This window comes from Chaetodon auriga, chromosome 15 (assembly GCF_051107435.1).
Source record: "Chaetodon auriga isolate fChaAug3 chromosome 15, fChaAug3.hap1, whole genome shotgun sequence".
NCBI classification, from domain to species: Eukaryota; Metazoa; Chordata; class Actinopteri; order Chaetodontiformes; family Chaetodontidae; genus Chaetodon; species Chaetodon auriga.
The window spans coordinates 23,987,226-24,008,712 of record NC_135088.1 but is presented as its reverse complement, the minus strand read 5'-3'; the positions used below and the strand labels follow the sequence as shown (position 1 = coordinate 24,008,712).

General features: G+C 40.7%; 3 protein-coding genes across 9 annotated transcripts in view; 1 reads left to right on the top strand and 2 right to left on the bottom strand.

The window, feature by feature from the left end:
• Window positions 1-1,481: 1,481 nt before the first annotated feature.
• On the top strand, window positions 1,482-4,704 carry crx (cone-rod homeobox). The gene is made up of 3 exons (XM_076751432.1): window positions 1,482-1,937; window positions 2,954-3,105; window positions 3,401-4,704. The coding sequence occupies exons 1-3, from the start codon at window positions 1,841-1,843 to the stop codon at window positions 4,037-4,039; spliced, it is 888 nt and encodes a 295-aa protein (XP_076607547.1). The 5' UTR covers window positions 1,482-1,840; the 3' UTR covers window positions 4,040-4,704.
• A 4,466-nt stretch (window positions 4,705-9,170) lies between these two features.
• Window positions 9,171-13,411, bottom strand: h3f3c (H3 histone, family 3C). The gene is made up of 4 exons (XM_076751117.1): window positions 13,295-13,411; window positions 11,139-11,282; window positions 10,728-10,881; window positions 9,171-10,615 (listed from the first exon to the last, which is right to left on the bottom strand). The coding sequence occupies exons 2-4, from the start codon at window positions 11,264-11,266 to the stop codon at window positions 10,487-10,489; spliced, it is 411 nt and encodes a 136-aa protein (XP_076607232.1). The 5' UTR covers window positions 11,267-11,282; window positions 13,295-13,411; the 3' UTR covers window positions 9,171-10,486.
• A 3,090-nt stretch (window positions 13,412-16,501) lies between these two features.
• The window catches only part of arhgap32b (Rho GTPase activating protein 32b), a 120,768-nt gene continuing 115,782 nt past the window's right edge, over window positions 16,502-21,487 (bottom strand). For all 7 annotated transcript variants that reach the window (XM_076751109.1, XM_076751110.1, XM_076751111.1 and 4 more), the window contains one exon: window positions 16,502-20,235. In XM_076751109.1, the coding sequence (XP_076607224.1) occupies window positions 17,962-20,235 (2,274 nt within the window). In that variant the 3' untranslated portion in view covers window positions 16,502-17,961. The remainder of the gene's footprint in view (window positions 20,236-21,487) is intronic.

The window sequence follows — 21,487 nt, the reverse complement described above, 5'->3', positions numbered from 1 at the left end:
TCAACATCATCTAGACTGTGTTCATAAGAAGAAACAAGGTCACAAAAAAATTGGGCACATTTTGGCCACTGATTGCAATGTCTCATATTAACAATTCAACAATATACAGGTTGTCCTAAACCTGATGTCCCAAATTAAAAAATAATTTGCAAATAAAACTCAACAACAGAAGCGAAAAGTAGCCGAAAATATTTTGAATGAATTAAAGCAGTCTTAAGTTTTAAAATGTCAAATTAAAATAGTTGTTAAAAGTTTGTCAAAATATTTCAGATCATAATATAAATCTAATGCGCACAACATACACAGCACATACACAGAGTTCCCTCTAAGCCACAATACATGTGCAGATATATATAGGTATCTCCTATTCCTGAGCAATATTCTGTCAGCACTGGCCACACTGTAGTCCACAAAAAACAAAGTGGGACTCCAGGAATCCCATGTTTCTCTTTGTGCATGTAAAACTGGTGTGCTGCAGATGTCTCCTTGCTCTGAGTCCTCTGTACACATTGCTGTCCCTCCTTCCTCCCTCCACCTTAGATTCCCACAGCCACATTCTCTATTCCCTGCTGTTTTGTCTTTCTTTTTTCCCAGTCTACACACCAACTGGTCCATTTCTCCGTTTGTGCAGCTATAATTCCCTTCAGCTTCCTTTCCTGCTCCACCACTGAACGGATTGCTCTGTCTTTCCTCCTTTTATCTGGAGATAAGATACTTACTTTTCAGATAAAGCATATTATGATAAATCAAATGAGCTTTGATGGTTTTGTGCATCTGGGTGTTTGTGTGTGTGTGTGTGTGTGTGTGTAAATGAGACATGTGCTGTTTTGGAGATAACTCTGAACTGCAGCAGATGAACAGCAGGTTAATTGATTAGCAGGTGGAAAAGAGGAAAGGAAAAAATCAAGGGAGGACAAAATGAGAACTGAAAGGAAATTGACATTTTCATGAACAGTATACTGTCACTTCTCATATAGAAATTATTGCTGCTGTTTTTTATTTTGTCCACTCAAACAACTATAGGGTGAAATGTTTCAAAAATGATGGTCTGTGAAAGATGTAGATACTCGTTTAAAATACGGCAGTTGCACAGATTCAAAATCAACATCCAAAACATTTTTTTTTTTTGTCTTATCATTCATCATCGATTTTATTTGATCTAATGTTGTTGATGAAAATATTTGCATTATTTATACTTGAATCACGTTCTTTATAAACTTTGCACCTATTTATGTGTCATAAATGTAATCTCAATGAGTGAGGGTTATTTATATTAAAGACTAGACTAAAATTATTGACCATTAATAAGAACAAACTTTGTGTTTCTTGTTTTCCTTATGTCGCTTGCTGCTTTGGATAGTTTACGCGCGCGCGCGCGTGCGAATAGGTGGTTGTGCGTGCGCGCCTGCGTGTGGTGGGAGGGGTTTTCTGGAGCCGCTTGCTCCCTCTAATTAGCAGCGTGTGCCGGTAAAGAAACTCAGTGGAGCAACTTCACCAAGGCGCACAGGCATCAGATGGCCACTGCACCTGTGTGATGACTTAACTTTGTGAAATCAGACTTGCAGAAGCAGTTCGGATGTACAGTGCGCTGCAGTGTGCTCTGCTGCTAAGCTGACAGACAGTAAAAGCTGAAACTGCAGACAAGAAAAAAAAAAAAAAAAAAAAACAACTTTGAGGTTTCTCTGGTGAACTCTGGCGCGTCCCGCTTTCTTTTTGTCAGCAGCGGGTTGGATCCGACGCACTGACTTGTTGCCCCAGCTGAGCTCTGACGGGCCCTCGGCTGTTGTGTGGCGTGTCCGACATACAAGCCAGCGACAGGACTTAAAAGCCTGCTGTAAGGATGATGTCCTACATAAAGCAACCTCATTACACCATGAACGGGTTAAATTTGCCTGGCTCCGGAATGGATGTGCTACACACAACCGTCGCTTATCCGTGTAAGTAGAAACTGTTATATTGTAAAAACTTTTTTTTTGTTTGTTTTACTTTTAAATATCTGTGTTCTGCTGTTCTCGTAATTTAGAGCATACATCCAACCCAAATGATGCGTAAAGACGCGCAGGCAGGAGTGAACGCAAAGATGATGAACCATTTGTTTCAGAAAAGTCAGTGCACTGTTGAAAAGGTTAGGTTACAGTGATTGAATGGTTAAAGTACTATAAGATTACTATTACTACACTGATTTGATCAAAAGAAAAAAAAAATGAACATTTAACGGAAGCTGTCGTTACTGATGATTTAATGAAATGTTAATGTGTTCGTTTCGACATTTCTCTGCTGTCGTAGATACAATGTATGAGTGTAGATACATTTGTTCATGAACAGATAGACTGAAGCCTTTTGAAAACTGAAGCGCAGATCATCAGTGCTCTCCTCAGTTAAGTGTCTGGCAGGATTTGACATACATATAATTTTTTTCTCACCTTTTCCCTCAAAGGATCTCAAATGTTCTCATGTCGTTGACGCTCATATAGTATATGCAGACTCTTGCTGTGCTAAATGTCAAATTATCGTGACTACATCTAGAATTCCTCAATATATTTTTGTGAAAAAATGCTTAGGCATTTGGCTGTGTAACATAGAGGGGAGATAGATATGACTGACGTTACAAACTATGGTTAAATGAATGAATAATAAATGAACGACTAAACTGTATACTTCTTCTGTGGGGAAACTGAAACTTTCCAAAGAACCTGTGACTTTTATAATGATTTGATATTATGAGCAATGACTCCATATTGATCACAGGCAGCCTGTAGGAAAACACAGTCTGGATCATAAACAGTATCACTATGAGGTTTCCATTATTATTTTATTTCTTGTCATCCTTGCACACATAGCTGGAAAACAAGAAATCTGCTCAATTAATCTCTTAAATCATTGCCATGTTCCCTTGAAATTAAAAGTAAGAGTTTTAATTAGTGTCATCTCTCTGTGCCTCTTGGGTTTGCAGCTACTCCCCGGAAACAGCGTAGAGAGCGCACCACTTTCACCCGGACACAGCTGGACATCTTAGAGGCGCTGTTCTCCAAGACCCGCTACCCAGACATCTTCATGAGGGAGGAGGTAGCCCTCAAAATCAACCTGCCTGAGTCACGTGTGCAGGTACTGGAGTAGTAGGCTACAGCCAAGATGGAGGCCATGCTGTTCAGTGTCTGTGAGTTAGTTATGGTGAGACTACTAGACATCCTGAGAACTTTGACAGCAACAAATGTCTTCTACAAAAAGAGAACAACAGCATATTTATGCTATCTCCAGCATATTCACTAATGGTATAACACTTCAGTTACAAAATCTGTGCTTGTCCTTATCTATCTCACACCTCTAATTATTTACAACTCCAGACACAGCTGACAGCTGTTTTCTGTTCTAAAATGTATCTTTCTTTTTGCACATTCAGGTTTGGTTTAAAAACCGCCGTGCCAAGTGCCGTCAGCAGCAGCAGCAGAGCAGTGGTCAGTCCAAGCCCCGTCCTCCCAAAAAGAAGGCTTCTCCAGTGCAGGAACCCAGCGCACCTGATCCTGTTCCTAACCCATCTGGCTCCTACAGTCCCTCCTCTGCCCAGTCAGGCCCCAGCCTCGCCCCAAGCTCCAGCACTGGAAACACTGCCGTGTCCATCTGGAGCCCAGCCATCTCGCCCCTCCCAGACCCCCTGGCCTCCTCCTCAGCCCCATGCATGCAGCGGCCCTCACCATACCCCATGAGCTATGGCCAGCCATCGGCCTACACTCAGGGCTATGCCAGCACCACCTCTTACTTCACCGGGCTGGACTGCAGCGCCTACCTGTCCCCCATGCACTCGCAGCTGTCCGGCACCGTGGGCGCCCTCAGCCCCATCACTGTGCCCTCAATGGGGGGCTCTCTTAGTCAGTCCCCGGCCTCGCTGTCCTCACAGGGCTACAGCACTGCCTCCTCCCTTGGCTTCACCTCTGTTGACTGCCTGGACTACAAGGACCAGCAGGCCTGGAAACTGGGCTTCACCACAATGGACTGCTTAGACCACAAGGACCAAAACTCCTGGAAGTTCCAGGTCCTCTAGAAAGCATGAAAGGGTGGCACTCATGTGCGTCAACACGTCATGTGTGTCAACGAGTCCCATGCGAGATAGTGTGATGTGGTGCAGAGGACTTGTTATCTTTGCTTTTCAGTTTCTTGTTTGTAAGATTTTGTTTCATTTTCTAAAGGTGACCTCTGTAGAAATGCATTAAATTCTAATGACTTTGGAGATGAAGGGACCAGTGACTGTCATCAGTGCTGCCTGACTGCAAATCATATCTGTTGTCTTCATGCTATGTTAAATAAGAGAACAAAAGCCTTTAAAGCATTTGTAGGAACATACTGGAGTTGTGCGTATGTATGGAAACACAGAGCGAGTCTACTTTTAACATGACTGTCTGACATCTATACGCTACACGTTACATTGTTTTAAACTTGCATTGTCATAGAATGAAAGGAGAGCTGCTTTGACAGGAAGGAGCTCTGAAGCCCTATAGGTCACTTCCTCCTTCAGGGTTTAGTTATGTTAAGCTATTTATTATTATTTAATGCTACATTTACATATTTAATTTGGTTGGGTTTAGATATTTTTGACCATTTGTGTTGCATATTACAGTGTTAGCCTTTAGAGTTATTATCGTAACCTGTTTGATGGAAAAATGATCTTCTGTTTTAGTTGTGTGACATATTAAAGTGATCTATTCTTTACACTTTTGTGCACTGATAATCATTCATTCTTACTTTGAAATGAGTTATAGTTTGTGTTTGCAGCTTCATAGCTTTTTAGGAATTGCGCCGATTCTGATACACTTGGAGTTACTAATTGATCCACAGTTAGAGGTCGGATGAAGACTGGACACAGTGTGGATGTAAAGTGGCCATGTTGTGGTGAGGTCTGGGCCCATCATGTTTTTCATATGGCCTGGATGGCTCTCACTGCTCCATCTTGGTTATTTTAGCTTATCTGATTCTGGGAGTGTCCCAATCCTCTTAGCCTCCCTTCAGCAATGCCCTAAGTGAATTAGTTAGGATTATTGCCCTATCCCCTCTGTCTCTCTCTGTCTCTCACCCATCTCACCCACTTCAGCCTTCTCTTGCTCCCCTTCCTTTCCTGGCTCTCTCTGGGCTGTATTCCTTTTCTATCTTTGTCCATCTTTCCTTATTCTCTTTCCAACTCTGCAGTGTGTCCTTTCTCTCCTTGCACCACTTACTCTTAGGTTGTCTGCCTGTTGCTTCACCTCACGTGTATTCCACTTGTTCTATACACTTCTTAACATAAAATACATTCCAAAACATCTGAGTCATTGCCAGCGATACAGTTTACTACAGTTGTTTTTAATAATTATTCCAGCCCTGAGAAATCAGATCAGTGGTTCCCCTTCTCTCAACCCCTCCTGGAGCCCACCCCCACCACTCCACCAATCTCCCCAACTGCTCTGACAACTTGGTAATCTCCACATGACCTGATTACTGCCGTGCAAATTTAACTATGACATCAAATATCTGAAAATATTTCACATATTTGTGTGTTGTTTGCATGCTGTGGGAGTTTGTGTTGACATAAGAGAAGATTGTTTCGCTGTTTTTTAACAAATGCCGTCTTTTCAAAACAATATTTGATCACCCTCTCATTGATTTATTATATACAGATATCTTTTAGAGCAGTTACCATAGAGTATCAGTGCATCTAAGATGTTTAGCATCAAAGTAAATTTGTGCAGATGACATGATATATTCAGCCATGTCAGCATAAAAGACCTGATAGAGTACAACTCCTGAGAGATTTTAAGTAATTCTGATGCAAATAATAAATACAAATTCTACTTTTGCTCAATCATCAATCAATCATAACTAATCCCTGTCCTCAACCATGTAAAACAGTTTGATTCTAACTTCAAATCTACTGCACTGAGAGAGGTGAACAGTAGCAAGAGACATTTCAAAGCATTTTTCAGCACTCAACTCTGACCTAATCCCACTCTATGCTCAATTTAATCCCTTTGCCCTCCCCCTCCGTGGTGTGATTGGTTAATCCCTGAGTCTGTGCACCCTGATTGGTTAACCTCTCTTCGAGGTTGCAGTGCACTTGTAATCTTCCCCCTCAGCACTGAGAGTTTCAGACAGACATTTGTGCTGTAATCCCATGGAGGAGCAGATGTGATGGGGGATGGACAGTACTGAGCAGACCTTGAGGAAGGTGACTGCCAGAAAACAGAATCACAGCATGTGGTCTGAGGAGGAAAGCTTGTGTTGAAAAAGTCCAAAGATTGGTTTCTTTCTGCTCCTTCCGAGTCCACTCAAACACTACAAGTGTTGTTAGAGAAAATTATTTAATATTTCCAGATTATTTATTTAAAAAGCGATATATTGGGCGATACTGAACTACAATATAGATTAATTGTAATCCAAATTATTCAAAACAATTGTTTTACAATACTACTTTCTGACAAATTTGCTCCTTGCTCTTCTCTCTTGATGTTTTCCTTCACTTAAGTAAAAGTACCAGTACCACAACTATGACTAGTTTGTGTTGATTAACACATCTAACTCATCTGAGTGTACAAAAATGACATAAGATAAAAGATAAAATAAGATAATCCTTTATTGATCCCCCAGAGGAGAAATGTGGGTGTTACAGCGATCAACATAAGTACTGATAAATAAAGACATTTAAAGAAAATAAATAATATAATGTTAAATAAATAAATAAATAAATAAAAGCCCCAGGCCATCAGACTGCTGAACTCTAAATGAGTATTTTTGCACCACTGTTAACACCATTCTTCACAATTGCACTTTAAATTAACCTTTATGCTGCTTATTTTTAACTTAATGCATATTCATGGGTTATTCTACACACTGTTTATTCCCATACTGTGTGTGTGTGTGTGTGTGTGTGTGTGTGTGTACATACATACATATACATATATATATATATACATATATACATATATACGTATATATATATACATATATACACATATATATATATACACACGTATATATATATATACACGTATATATATACATATATACGATATATATACATATACGTATATATATATACACGATATATACGTATATATATACACGTGTGTGTATATATATATATATATATATATATAACACTATGATAGATAGATAGACTATAAAGATTGACAATAAAGTTTGTCTTCTGATTAACAATAAAGTTTGTCTAAAATCTGAAGTCTAAACTGAACAAGAGTATGTGGAGATCCCCAAGTTTCTATTGATGGGCCTCTTCCAACATCTCCCACTAGTGCAAAATTATGGAAAACAAAAATATCTTAACGTAATTATGCAGACGACACACATTTATATATCAATATTATCAGATGACTATGGTCCCATACATGCACTGAGAAAGTGCCCAGAAAAAAACATGCTGGATTTGCCAGAATTCCCTCCACTTAAACAACAATAAAAATGAAACCACTGTCTTGTGAAAGAAAAAAAGATTTAAAGTACTCATCTTCAGTCACTAATGTTAAATACCATAAACCAAGACAGAAAAAGACAAATACAAAATCATTTTACTATCACCTTAAGAATATATCAAGAATTAAAAGAACTAAAAGAATCTCTGAAGTCAGTCTGACAACTGCAGCTGATTCACAATGCGGCTTTGTGGATCACGTCACTCCACGTCTCAAATCTTTAGACTGTCTTCCTGTGTCAAAGAAGTGACTTAAGATAGTACTGTTGGTTTATAAAGCACTGAATGGTTTACTGTCAAAACACATTTCTGATCTGCTCTCTATTGTGAAGGGTCCAGACCTCTCAGATGGTCTGGAACAGGAATGCTTACTGTCCTCAGAGGTCAAACTAAACACTGAGAAGCAGCATTCACTTTTTATGCTCCACATATCTGAAACAAACTCAAACTTCTTTGAATTCTGGTCTTACTCTTAACACAGGCTGTTGGAGTGTTAAGCACAACACCCATCAATGTACACAACTGCTACATTTCAGTTTGTATTCATGACAAGATTCTTGTGATTTCATTAATGCAAACCATTCACAACAGTCAACAGCAGGTACAATCAACAGCAACAACAAATAAACGCCGGATTATAAAATTGAGGCAACTCACCTTTGAACTCTCACAGTAGTCCACCAATAGATAACACTCCCACAAAAATGGTCTTGTTAATGGTCTGGCAAAAGTCCAGACAATCCAATCTAATAAAATATTTAGTTCAAGACATGGTAACAACACAAATGTTTTATCGTTTTGGAGGCAAATTATCATCAAATTAGCCGGCAGATGTACTGATCTTACACGTTTTCTGTGTTATAACTCCAGTAAGCATTGACGCCTCACTTGACCAAGTCCATCTTACTGTCATATCAATGTGAGGAAGTGCCTTATTCTCCTTTTGAGAAGATCAAGCCAGTTGCCACCAATTGTCAAGATGACAGGCGTTTTGTAAAGCCATTGAAATTTCAAAAGGGAAGATATGTTCAGTGGATAACTTCAAGGGATTCAGTGCAAATAGGGATATTACAAACATATATAAAATACTGATTACCTGTGTTATTGTTAGCAATTTTTACTGAACTTGTACTAAGGTAAAGCTTCAGCTATGGTCCCATTGTGTTTTCCAGAAATAATCTCCAGGCATCTATTTGTAAAAATATTCAGGAGATAAATACCTTCAACTTCAGTGTGTTCAAACTTCTATTGTTCTATGTAAATAGCACTTCTGTTGGTTAGGGATAAAACTTCAGACTATTACTTTTTAATAGATACCAAAACCATGCACGTACTCCAAATGGTTCAAGAACAGCTTTCAGTTCACTTTGAGTGTGCCTTGAGGAGGTGTTCTGTACATGAATGGTAACTTTGCTGTTTGTGACTGCATTTTATTAAGTTACACTTGGACTATTTGTTCATATCTTGCACTGCAATTGTAATTTTTATTCTGTTTATCTTTTTTTATTTTTATCTTCCATTTTATTGTTTCATTTATAAAGTATCTAAGTCTTTGTATGTTTCTTTTATGTTTTTTCTAAATTCCATTCTGTCCTTGGTACAGTACAAATTTAACTTGCCAGGCCTACATTGCATTACTCATATCTGCCTTTCCTGTAATATATCAGTGCCTCACTGAAACATTGTAAAGCAAATAAATCACACCAACAGACATCAGTTTGTTTTAACACCTATTTATTACCACCATAATATGAGAAATTTGGAAAATACAAAGATCAGCTCATTTATATGTCTGAAAATCTTGAGGAATAAGAAAAATATAAAAGAAAACAATTATGAGGTTATATTGTGTATCACAAATTTTGAGAAAGGGACAGATTATATGTTCAGATCTACAGAGTGCAAGAGACACACAGACCCTAAACATGCAGAGTGTAACTTTCAGTATAATGTCAATTCATTCAGCTGTGACAAGTGTAAACTCTGTCTCTATAGATGAAAGTAGAGACAGAAGCATAATGTGTGATGACTGATCTACAGTGAACAATTGAATAGACCAGAAGATGGTAAACCATCGCCCCCAAGTGGCTGCCATTAGAATAGAGGTGGCCTTGGAACTCAGAGAAGCCCTTCCTGATTTTCTGTATTGAATCAGATCACTTGACAAAAACTGATAACCATGTTGACAATTTTAATTGCTTTTAACTTTTAATGCTATGATTTTGGAAGTGGTAAAGAGATGCTCATCCATGAATTATATGCATTAAAAAAAATAAACACCATATCCACAACGATAATCAATACTCTCAAGCAAACAAAAGATTCTTGTTTGTTGACTAAAAATGGTTTGAAAGATCAGAGCACACACATGCACACAAACAGACCAACAGACCGCCATCCCCTCCCAGTGCAGATTACAGAGGTGAAGGAGGTGGTTTGAAAAGGTACAGTGAGCCGTCTGGCTGCAGCTGCAGAGCGAGGGGAGCAAGGGGGGGGTTGGGGTGTAGAGGGACGGACTGGGCAGGAGGGGAGGACCGTGTTCATATGGGGCAAAGGCCTCAGGACTAGTTTTAATAGCACCCTGCTGTGGAAGTTGCAGCTCCCCTTAAGCAGACTAGCCCCTCGGCCACATTCCTCTGCTTCAGCTCTGTTTGCCACAGAAACTACACTAGTTGGCCTTGCACCCAGGAAGAATCCAGGTGAGCTTCATGTTTTGAGACACCACTCAAACCCGGTGGCGCATGCTTGAGTATGTGTGCACCTGTGCGTCTGATCAGCAAAACCTTTTACATGCACAAAAAAGTACTCTAAAAAAATTTGGTAAAGACAAAAAAACCTATGAGACCAGACTCAACATATGTCTATCTCTTCATAATCAGGATTACTCTAAAATCTACTGAGAAGCTGGGCAGGCTGGGGAAAGGGTGTTGACAGGGATGGGTGGTGGGTGGATGGGTGATGGGGGTGTAGAATGAAGGGGTGAGGGCAGGAACAGGTAAAGAAAAACAGGAGAGAGTTGAAATATTAGGCTGTTTAAGCACGCTCTCCACGGATGCGGCGTGCCAGCTGGATGTCTTTGGGCATGATGGTGACACGCTTGGCATGGATGGCACACAGGTTAGTATCCTCAAACAGACCCACCAGGTACGCCTCACTGGCTTCCTGCAGGCAGAGAGAGGGACAACACATATTAGCAGGAGAAGTGTGTCAGTTTTAGAGTTTGGAAGATATACTGATGAAGCTTTTAATACATTTTGTGTGCACACACACACACCTGTAGAGCTCCAATGGCGGCGCTCTGGAAACGCAGGTCAGTCTTGAAGTCCTGAGCAATCTCCCTCACCAGGCGCTGGAAGGGCAGCTTGCGGATCAGCAGCTCAGTGGACTTCTGGTACCGACGGATTTCTCTCAAAGCCACAGTACCAGGCCTGAAACACACAACCAAAGTTCAATACACCATGCCAATGTTTAGTTCAGAGCAGGCCAATTTAACCTCCCACAGGCTTAATGTACAACTTTGTTCTATCTTGCAGAATGTTTTGTTACAACTATTCAGAGCCTATAGACAGCTTGCTCAATCAGTTAAGGTGATTTTCAAATCACCATCTTATCTTCATAAAGATAGCTTCAATTATGTTATGCTTTGTCAAAGAAATGGCTGTTTGGAGGCAAATGAAGGTCTTACCTATAGCGATGGGGTTTCTTGACACCACCAGTAGAGGGGGCACTCTTACGGGCAGCTTTGGTGGCCAGCTGCTTACGAGGAGCCTTTCCTCCAGTGGACTTACGAGCAGTCTGCTTGGTACGAGCCATTACGATGAAGTATCACCTGAAGGGAAAATCAAAAATATAACAGCATACTTCGCATTGTTCATATTAGTGTAGGGTGGTATGACAGTAAATGCCATGTCACTGTAGATATGTGTGCACCAGCAGAGATTTCACAAGAACACTTCCATCACAGGAGCTATACCTTAAGCTGTACATACTGCCATTCCCAGTGCATGCACTGCTACCCTGCTACACGGCGAGTGAGAGGATGTGATGATGACATCACGGAGGGTAGCAGCTATGTGTTTTTTTTTTCTGCCTGCCTGTTGACTGCTACTCCATTCTTCCACTGATATATCCAAAAGCATGTAGTATTGATCTTAACTATCATTACGGTGAATTCCTCCTCCTCGTTCTGCATGCTCTAACCAGACGCCACCCCTCGCCTCAACCAAACAGAGTAATTCCAATAAGTTAGAATGTGCCTGACACGAACAAATGTGCTACATGTGAAATGGCAATTCTGGACAATGTCCGGGCCTGATTCTGTGGACACTGTCCTGAGTTCATATGATAAACTGGCTTAAATGTCTCTGCTTTATATAAAAGATGGGAATGTAACATTTATGTATGTATGTAACAATCCAGCTGCCTTGCAAGGTTCCGTGACTTGGGCAAGAACAACTGTTTACTACGTTCTCACGAGACCCGAGAGTGACACTTGGTATGAATAATGCTCCTCTTTTCGATCTCTATTGTTCTCATTTGCAACCTTAAAAATTCAATTGTGAAAGAAAGTTAGTTTTACTGTTTAGAGTTTTGTTTTTAGTGTTATCTCATGTGTTGATTTTGTTTATATGGAAGTTCCAAATAAAAGAAGAAAATATTAAAATGTGATGAAGTATGGTATGGTATTTAAAACCATTTCTTAACTGAATTTACAGAGCAGGTACTACTGTGATAGACACCGTTATCATGATATAAAATTACATGTACTGTGATAGAAGAAACCCAAGTTCATACTTTTTTCTAAATAGTTGCTGTTTAGAACACCCTCTACACATTGTAACATACTATTATCTATTCTATCGTTATGAACACTAATAACTGATGGTTTATAGTATTGCATATATTTCATCTCAGTTTATTTTGGTGCTTAATTATCAGTGTTTTTATAGGCCCTCTGAACAAATGTTCATTAGATAACCGTCTAGTAATCTACCAGCCAAAATTTTGAGCACAATAATAATACACATTTACCTTTTGGTGACCATGATATAACTGCGGGGCTTACAGAATTGTGTTCGCCTTTTTTTTTTTTCTTTTTTTTTAAAATCAATTTGCTCTCAAATACGTGCAGGAGGGTCAGTAAACTATCATCCTATTTTTAAGCGTTCGTTCATTTAACATGTTTTGCCGTTCTGTAACACTGGCCCGCCTGGGAAAACTTCTCCTCCGATTTGGCAGCTGCATAGTCTCATCATCCCGAGCCAATCCAGACACTGTGTGCTCCCGGCCACACCAATGACACTGCATTACAGATCTTCATTCTGAAATACACCAATCCGCCGTGTCTGTGGCGCACTTCAGAACCAATGGTGTTTTACTCGGCAGGGTTTTAGGGCGGGACGAGCAGCTTTAACCCCGCCTCATACCGCAAGATTATGGCCGCAGACCCGAACGAAACTACCAATGTACAGGCTACAAGCGGGACGTAAACTTTGACATTTTTTCTCCAAAACAAACAACGTGTGCGCACAAGATTACCAACAACACGTAGGAGACAAGTGTAGCTATGAAATAAGCGTAACAACGTGTGAAGCGATGGTACACATAAGCGAAACAGCGAGGCTGAATTTGCCTTTGAAAGTGGAGCAGATATATCGGCAGTGGAAGTACGGAGCCTTTTTTCTATCTGCCTGGGCAGTGGGGCAGCTGTTTTTTCTCTTCTCTACAGCGTCGAAATACCCTGCGATTTCACCACAAAAACAACTTTATCTGTGTCATTTTCCTCACAAAATGACGAATAGTATTCTGTGTTTAAAAAAGTAACACAAAAATGTAACTTACCGAGGGTGAATTTAACGCTTTTTCTTCGCACGGATACAAGTGTGTTGTGGTTGTCTGGCAGTGTCAGATATTTACTATCTCTCACACAATGGAAGCAGGGAGAGCTGGAGCAAAATGGCGGCGGTGTCAATCATCTCTCTCCCATAATGCAACTGCCAACATTTGTAAACATTGAAACTTCATTTCCTCAGCTGGAATTTTTTGTTCCAGACCTTGCTTGTTTGGAATACGATATGACAATACATTAATAGTAAAAGAGTAACGCATATTATTATGCAGTTATTTTCAGCGTAACGGTTACAGTTTGACAGTTTTTTTTCGTCTAACCATAGAGTCAACAATTTATATGTATACATACATACATACATGTGTATATATATGTGGGTAAATGTGTGTGTGTGTGTGTGTGTGTGTGTGTATACCTTAAGTGTTGTTGATACCTTTCTACTTTTACACAAGTTAAACTTTGAAGGTAAGAGTTTTACTTGTAAGAGTATACACTGTTGTATTAGTACTTTTCTCAAGAACGAGCTCAGAGTACGTCTTGCACCACTAATGCTGAAATGTCTAATAGTATCCACATTTAAAAAAAATTAGAATATGTTCAAATATTTAAAGAGTGGGACATTTTCAGACACCCAGTTCTCTGTGATTTTCCAAAATGCATTTGTGTGTACACACTGAAAGTGTGCACAATATTCTGCCAAAGAAGATAAAGAGCAGAAAATATAACAATCCATCTTAATCGGACATTTTTCATGTAACACAGTACTCACTGGATAAATACATAAAATATGATAGTGTAATTATATACTACTACATTAATTAATGAACTTAATTACTTATGACAGCCTTATGAACACTATTTTAATTAGTTGAAATTTAAAAAGTATTTTTTTATTCATTACAGCAGATACATTAATGCATTCTGCAAGCGACAAAATCTATTTTACTGTCTTTGGGTCCCAATTTGTTTTTTTTGTTTTTTTTTCCCCCACACAAAATTGAAGCTTGTACTTATACTTCTACGTGTAGAGATGAAAACCATCATTAGTGTAGTTATTTCAGTTCCTACACCATTGCTGAAGTTAAAGATGTATCACAAAGTATGATATGAAACAGGAAGGAACATAAACATATTTGGGTGCAACTAATGACTTCAGGCCTGCAAGGCAAAGCTATATTCAGAGATTATGGCATCATAATTTCTACACATATTCTGGTTCATGTGGATGAGATTTAAGCATACATGCTGTCATTAGTTTTTCTGACATGAAGGTTATGGCAAGCTCCAGACAGATGCTGCAAAACTACTTGGATTGATAACCAACCCTCATGTTTTGATGGATGTTTGGCCCTGGAACAGTCAAATCACTTTTCTCATCATTTGTTGTGCCCCATATTGGCCTCATCACATGATGACACCAGAGCAGTTAGAGTTCATGCCGTAGGATGCCAGGTGTAATGAAACTCATTTAGTTAGTTTCATAACAGTGCTTGAGTTGCAGGCAGGCTTGAGATTCTGCAGACAAGAAAAACTTGCATTTTTCCATTTTCAAATCCATAAAAGGCAAAAATAAAATCTAAACTTAAAGATCCTTACCCCACTGGTTTGTGTTTCTCTCCACCCATGATTTTTATGGGTTTTGCTTTTGCTGGGAGACTTCCAAACATTTAACCTGCTTGTTTGCGAGCATGTGCCATTACACTGTATTTGTCAGATGTAGGATGAAAAGGTTTCATTTCATTTGCTTGGTTTGACATTTTGTACTTTTATTGCAGTTTCCTGACCTCTGGTCCTAATGAATAATGAACACAAATCATTTCTTTGCAATGTGAAGCTCAAATGAAAGTCTCTAAGTTAAAACAGCTCTTCCATCTCAGCACTATTTGCTCAACAGGATGTCTATCAAAAAATTATATTATTTCACAAATCATTTAGCGCTTCAAGGGAATTCCACCAAACCGTGTTAAGATAAAATAAACAATTTATTGATCTCTAAAAAGAAGTGTTCCTCCTACGTTGCTCATAGGGAGGTTAGAGTGAACAGCCCTGGTGCAGGTAAGAATTCACTGTCCTGCTCAAGGACTTCTCAGCATGGTGGATATTCACTGAAACAGGGGCATCATTTAGGGTCATCTGGCTGAAATATGCCAGAATTTTGTACATATTTAAGTTTACTGAGGACTTTGGTGTCATGGAGGATGCTGTCACGGTAACTGAGCCTGGATGTAATGAGAACATGAATGAGTTTCTGCAGCCGCAAATGAGGAGGAGGAGGATGAGGGAAGAAAGGCTCATGAATGATTTTGATGAGAGCTGTTTCAGTGCAGTTTGAGTCCACAATCTATGATCTTTGTTTATATATAGAGATGTTTCAACACACCTTTCCATTGTTATTAAGAACAGACAGTCTGAGCTGAGGATCATTTACGGTTGTGTGGAATCTTCTTGTAAACACAAAAAGTGAAGTTTACATTCACTGTTACTCACCAAAACACTCTGTGATGTATTCTTGAGGTCCAATAAATTTGTTGAATGCATTTCCATTATTAAGTATTTTAACTCCAGCATTGTTTACATCCATATTTGCTTTCTACCATTCTTTTTCTTTCTTGTCTTTGCTGATGCATTCATGCAGACCTTCGCATATTACCATCTGGATGAGTGAAAATATGTGAAAGCATTGGCAGAACTGTATATCACGCCACCCATGTATGTGCCTGCTTACATGCATGTGCTTGTGTGCGAGCGTGAGACAAGGAAAATAGCTCAGCAAGGCTACTACAGGTCAAGAACTCCACGGGGAACATTTAATTAACGTTAATGTTGAGCACTTTTCATTTTCTAAAAGCAACATTTTGGGATCATGCCGGTCTACTGTGACTGGTTAGTAATGCTTTAGAATAAATGATTTATATGCTTCCTTTACAGCTGATTGCAACATAAGGAAAAGAGTCCTTCAAATAGCTGAGCACACATACACACACACACACACACACACACAGCCATTATATTATACTTTCAATGTAGCACTTAATGACTCATGTAGCACTTAATTAATCATAATGTTTTGTGCTCCTGTGTCCTAAACTAAATTTTGTTGTCAATTTTTAATTTAGTCATTCCTCAGGGAATTGTCAGACTGAACCAAACAGGGGTGTATTAGTGACATCATGCGCATATTAAAAAACATAGATTATAGCTATTCCTGAACAGTTTTATTTATTTCATATCTAACTTTAGATACCTCTAGTTTGAGACAAGAGTGTTTTCACATTCAAGTACACGGTGCCTTACTTCAATGCCTCATCTGAAAAGGTAGAGGCTTTAGATAAGGCAAGAGGAGCAAAACCTGCAAGCGATATAGAAGTCAAACAGTTACAGAGTACAACCTGGATTTAGACATATTTTAAACATATAGTAATCCATACATTACTGTCAACCAAAAGGTCATGTAGTATAATACCAGATGAATGTACAATACATGGATTTCCAGCCAGAAAATAAATGGCCCCAGATATCTTTAGAAAAACATCTCCCTCCCTCATTGTTTTAAATTCAGAACTAATGAGATGATACAAAACTAAATAACCCCAATAAGTCACCTGTCAATCCTGAATGGGCAAGATTCATCAAAAGTGATCTTGAATCTAGATATCACAATGTTTGTGCATTATGACAATGGATTTGACAATGACAGCCAACAAAATACGATCTGTTGGAACAAAATTTAAGGCTCATCACCACGTTGTTTTTCCCCACAAAGCAGTAGCAACATGTTCTTCACCACGTTGTTTGAGAGGACAATGTTTTCAGCTTTATTCAGTCAGTCTAGTTCATGAAAGTACCGTGAATGCAGTGAAAAAAAAAAGGAACACCTCTTTATCCCACATGTGCAACAACTAAGACCACGTTGTTTGGTCCCTCTTCCAATGAAGAACAAACAAGTACCAAAACATTCCCTTAGAAGTCATTGAAATCTGTTTCAAAGTTACATAAAATGGCACGGTCACAGAGAAAATAAGACATTGATAACCACAATATTAACTGAAAGCAACCCATTGCAGCTCTATGTCAAACCTCAGACCCAGGTGACTTCTTCAAGGCAAATATGGACACGCTGTACCATTAGCAGAGGAAGGAGGATGACCCACATGTACCCTCTTTCAATAACTTGTGCTGTAACATCCTGAAAAAATGCGATGGATAGTGAAGTCCACAGAACTGTTCTGTAAGAGAGTGCATGCATTTCTAAAATGCAAACCTTAATCCCAGTTGATGCTCATACCCAGCGCCACACCTAAAAGAAAAACTAAATACAACTAAAAATCCCTTTTTACTAGTGATTCTATTCATATATATATAGTATATATATTTTACATTTTTGTGGTTCCTGTAAATGTACCTTACGTCTTTCATATCATATACATTTATGACTGGCTACTGTCTCAATCAATCACAATAATAAGACCTCTTGGACAATAATTTCAGGTACATTCAGGACTTTCTGTAAAAATTCTTACAATTTTCTTTACAATTCATTAAAAATACAGAGGAGCAAAAATACTGGTGATACGACAGTCCACTGTCCTGCAGAGGCTGCTCAACCGTAGCTCAACAGAGTCTTTCTTCTACACAGCTAAAGGTAACGGCTCCAAATCCTTCATTCTGTGCGTATCTCTGTCTCTGGCCTCTGCATGGCCAGGTCAGTCTGGATAAAGGCTCCCTGGCCCAGTGCTGTGGAGTATGCTCTGTTGCTGTGGCTCGCTGTGAACCCTGGGGTGGGATACGTGCTGGTGCCTCCACGTTTTTGAACAGGGGCCTGAGGCTGAGGTACTGGGTGGTAATCATCCAAGTTATCATAGTGGGACTGCGCCATTTTAGTGCCGTGTTTCTGATATGAGTAGTCTCTGTCCAGTTCAGGCTTCCCCTGGCTGTGGTGCTGCTGCTCTCGGATGCTGTGTGACCGCTCTGGTTTGGAACGGGGAAGCTGTTCCCTGGGAGCTGGCTGCTCATTTGTATTGTGGTAGCCGCTTGATGTTTTCACTTTACTCTGGTGGTGGTCAGAATCAGGACAATCATAACGTGGTTGGAAATTCCTCTTGTTGGGATACTCCTGCTGCCAGTGTTTCGACCTGCTGTTGTCTCCAGCCTGTTTGTCATCTGCAGTCTCATACATGGCCTCATGTCGGCCGCTCTCCTGCTGATGGGAGAGACTGTGGCTCAGAGTAGCTGGAAGGGAGTGAGAGGATTGGCATTTCTTGGAACTGCTTTGCTTGGTGAGCCCGTCTGACTTGTCAACGGCTGCGCTGCCCTGGACATGCTTATCAGTCTCCATGTACAAGAGGACGTCTGGGTCTGACACCATATGTCTGGGGAGGTAGCGCCCATCTTTGCTCTCAGCTGCAACCAGCACAGCTTTACCTGGGTCAGATTTACTGCGCAGGTGCATAGTTTCATAGCCTGATATATCTGCTGGTGCAAACAAGCCGACATTATCATACTGAGAGAGGACAGGGCCTTTAATCTTCTGTCTCGCCCTGCTCTCCCTGCGGATAGAGTGCATGCGGAGCTTTTCTGACTCCTCTGGGTCCCAAGAGAGATAAGCAGCACCTTCCTTGCTTCCATGACTGGGGGGCATGTCTCTGCTCACAAAACTGTGCTCTTTCCCTGGTGGAAGAACATGGCGAGCAAGGTAGTGGTATCCAGACGCCTTTCCACCTGCTCGGCCAGCAGCAGCTCCTGGATCTCGGCTAAAGGAGTGGATGTGCCGGACTCGGATTGTGCCATAAGGGTCAATATCATAGTAAGGTGCCTCCAAAAGGCTTGAACCGGAGTACGGGCTGTAGCGGTACTGTACCCTTCCATTCTCAAAGTAAGGCTGCAGTTGGGTGACGTGGTAGTCGGCTTGTGAAGACTGCTGTGTGGGTTGCTGGTAGGCTTTGCACTGATACATGGGCCGGTGATAGAAGAACATATCGTCATCTGGAGGAACTTCAGTCCTTTGGATGGGCACTGAGCGGATGGTGGAAGGAACATGGAGTGAGTGCACTCTGCGGATGGTGGGATAGCCATGGGTTCTGTCATGGCTATAACCCTGATGCCCTGGCCCTGGAGATATGTACATACCACGGCTGTTTCCTCTGGACTTTATAGAATGATGGTAAGACCTGGGGCCTAAAGTGCTGTATCTGTTGTCTACTCGGGCAATGTAGGGTATCTGAGGCTCAGATTTGGACACAAAGGAGAGGTGTGGGGGGACGCTGTCTGGACGGTAGTGGTGTGGCATGGACTGTGGGCCCAGAGGGACAGGCCTCTGGTGGTAGTATGCAGCTCCTGGAGGCTCAATTAAGACCGGCTCTCCTTTAGCGTGGTACAGGTAAGCCGGCTGGTGCGTGGAAGATTTCCGAGGAGAAAGAGGATGGTGAGGCAGAGCATCCTCCAGATGGCCAGGTGCAGGGCCTTCACCAAGGATATGGTAGGAGGCTTCACTTTGGCTAAGTGCTGCTGTGGCCAGTTTGCTTTCTATTGTACGGACAGGAGGGGCTGGAGGTGCGGGTCCATACGAGTCATGGTACTTTGCAGATTCTGTACAGGGCTGCACTGGCTTTATGGCCTCCCAAGGCTTCTCCACAGGCTCAGCAGAGGTGGGGGCCACTCTTGCACTGGCCTTCGAGTGGGGCTGAGGTTGGGATTGGACCTGTGTCTGTGATTGCATGTGAGGCTGTGATGGAAGATGAGACTGTGGATGAGACAGTGTTTGAGGCTGAAGCTGGGTTGGAAGATGAGGCTGTATCTGAGCTGGGCTCTGCTGCTGAGTTGAAGTTTGATGCTGGGGCAGTGAGACAGCTTGCCTTTTGGGCTTTTGAACTGTTGGAGGGGGCTGTTCTGAGGGTTTTGGAAGGACTGGGGATGGTGCAGTCTCCTCTGGTTTGACCTGATAAAAAACACAGCAAAGCAGACCTGATTTGCTGAGGAAATTTGACAAAAAAACAAGCTGAGCATTTCTGCAGTGGGACAACAGGTTATCATAAACACCTAACCCCACACACACCTCAGCAAGGTGCTGTCCAGTGTCACCAGAGATTCTTAATGTTTGTCTGTGTTTGTATTTCTTCCATTCTCCCTTTCCCCTTACTGTAAGCTCCAAACATTTTGCATGTCATATATTATAGTGTGCAGGACTTGAAATACTTGTAATGATATACAGCATTATAATGAGTACCAGTGGCCTAAAAACTGCCTGTGAAATGTCCTTGGGTAGAGCACAGGTCATTCCTAATTATGAAATTGGGACCTACTTAATCGAAAGATATATGAGTTAAAGGGACAGTTTGACATTTGGCAAAACATTCTAAACTCTCACTTTCTAGCTAAGAGTTAGTTGAGAAGATTGATAGCACTCTGTCTGTACACTTAATATGGAGCTAGAACCAGGAGAAACTTATCTTAGCTTAGCATAAAGACTGGAAACAGGGGGAAACAGCTAGCCTGGCCCTGTCTAAAGGAAAAAAAAAATCTGTCTGCCAGTACCTCTAAAGCTCACTAAAGAAGATGCTGTTTGCTTAACCAGTACAAAAAAATAAGTGTAAAAGTGGACAAGTGCAGTGACTTCATGGAGTCCCCTCTGGTCATCTGAAAACTGTACAGTGACGTACAAGACTTCAGGAGGTCATACAATATATAATGTGTTAATTAGTGAGATTTAGAGCTGGTGGTACTGCGAGCAGTTCAGATGGTCAATGCTCACACTAGGTAGCACCAATCCTAACTTGTACCATACCAGAATGACGGAGAGAAACTCAGCTAAAAGCCTCTACCAAGCATTGCCACCCAAATGAAACATAATTCATACCCCAAGAAATTAAATGCGCATGTAACGAAAACACAAAAATAGCGCACATCAATGGTACTGCATCTGCTGATTTCACCACTTCCCGCAAACCACGCAAGCCTGGTATCATATGAAAGCAGTGAGTCTGATGATCACGAATATGTCTGCCTCTTCACTATGCGACAAAAACTCAGCTAGCTAGCAGCCAAAGAGTAGCAGAAAAAACTTCACTAAATCATAAAGTATGTCTTAACTTTGCTGTTTTGTGGTCAAACATTATATTCCAGCTCAAAAAAACACTGCTAATGTCTCCTCCTATGACTTTGTGTTAGTTTGAGACCAATCGCGAAGGTCC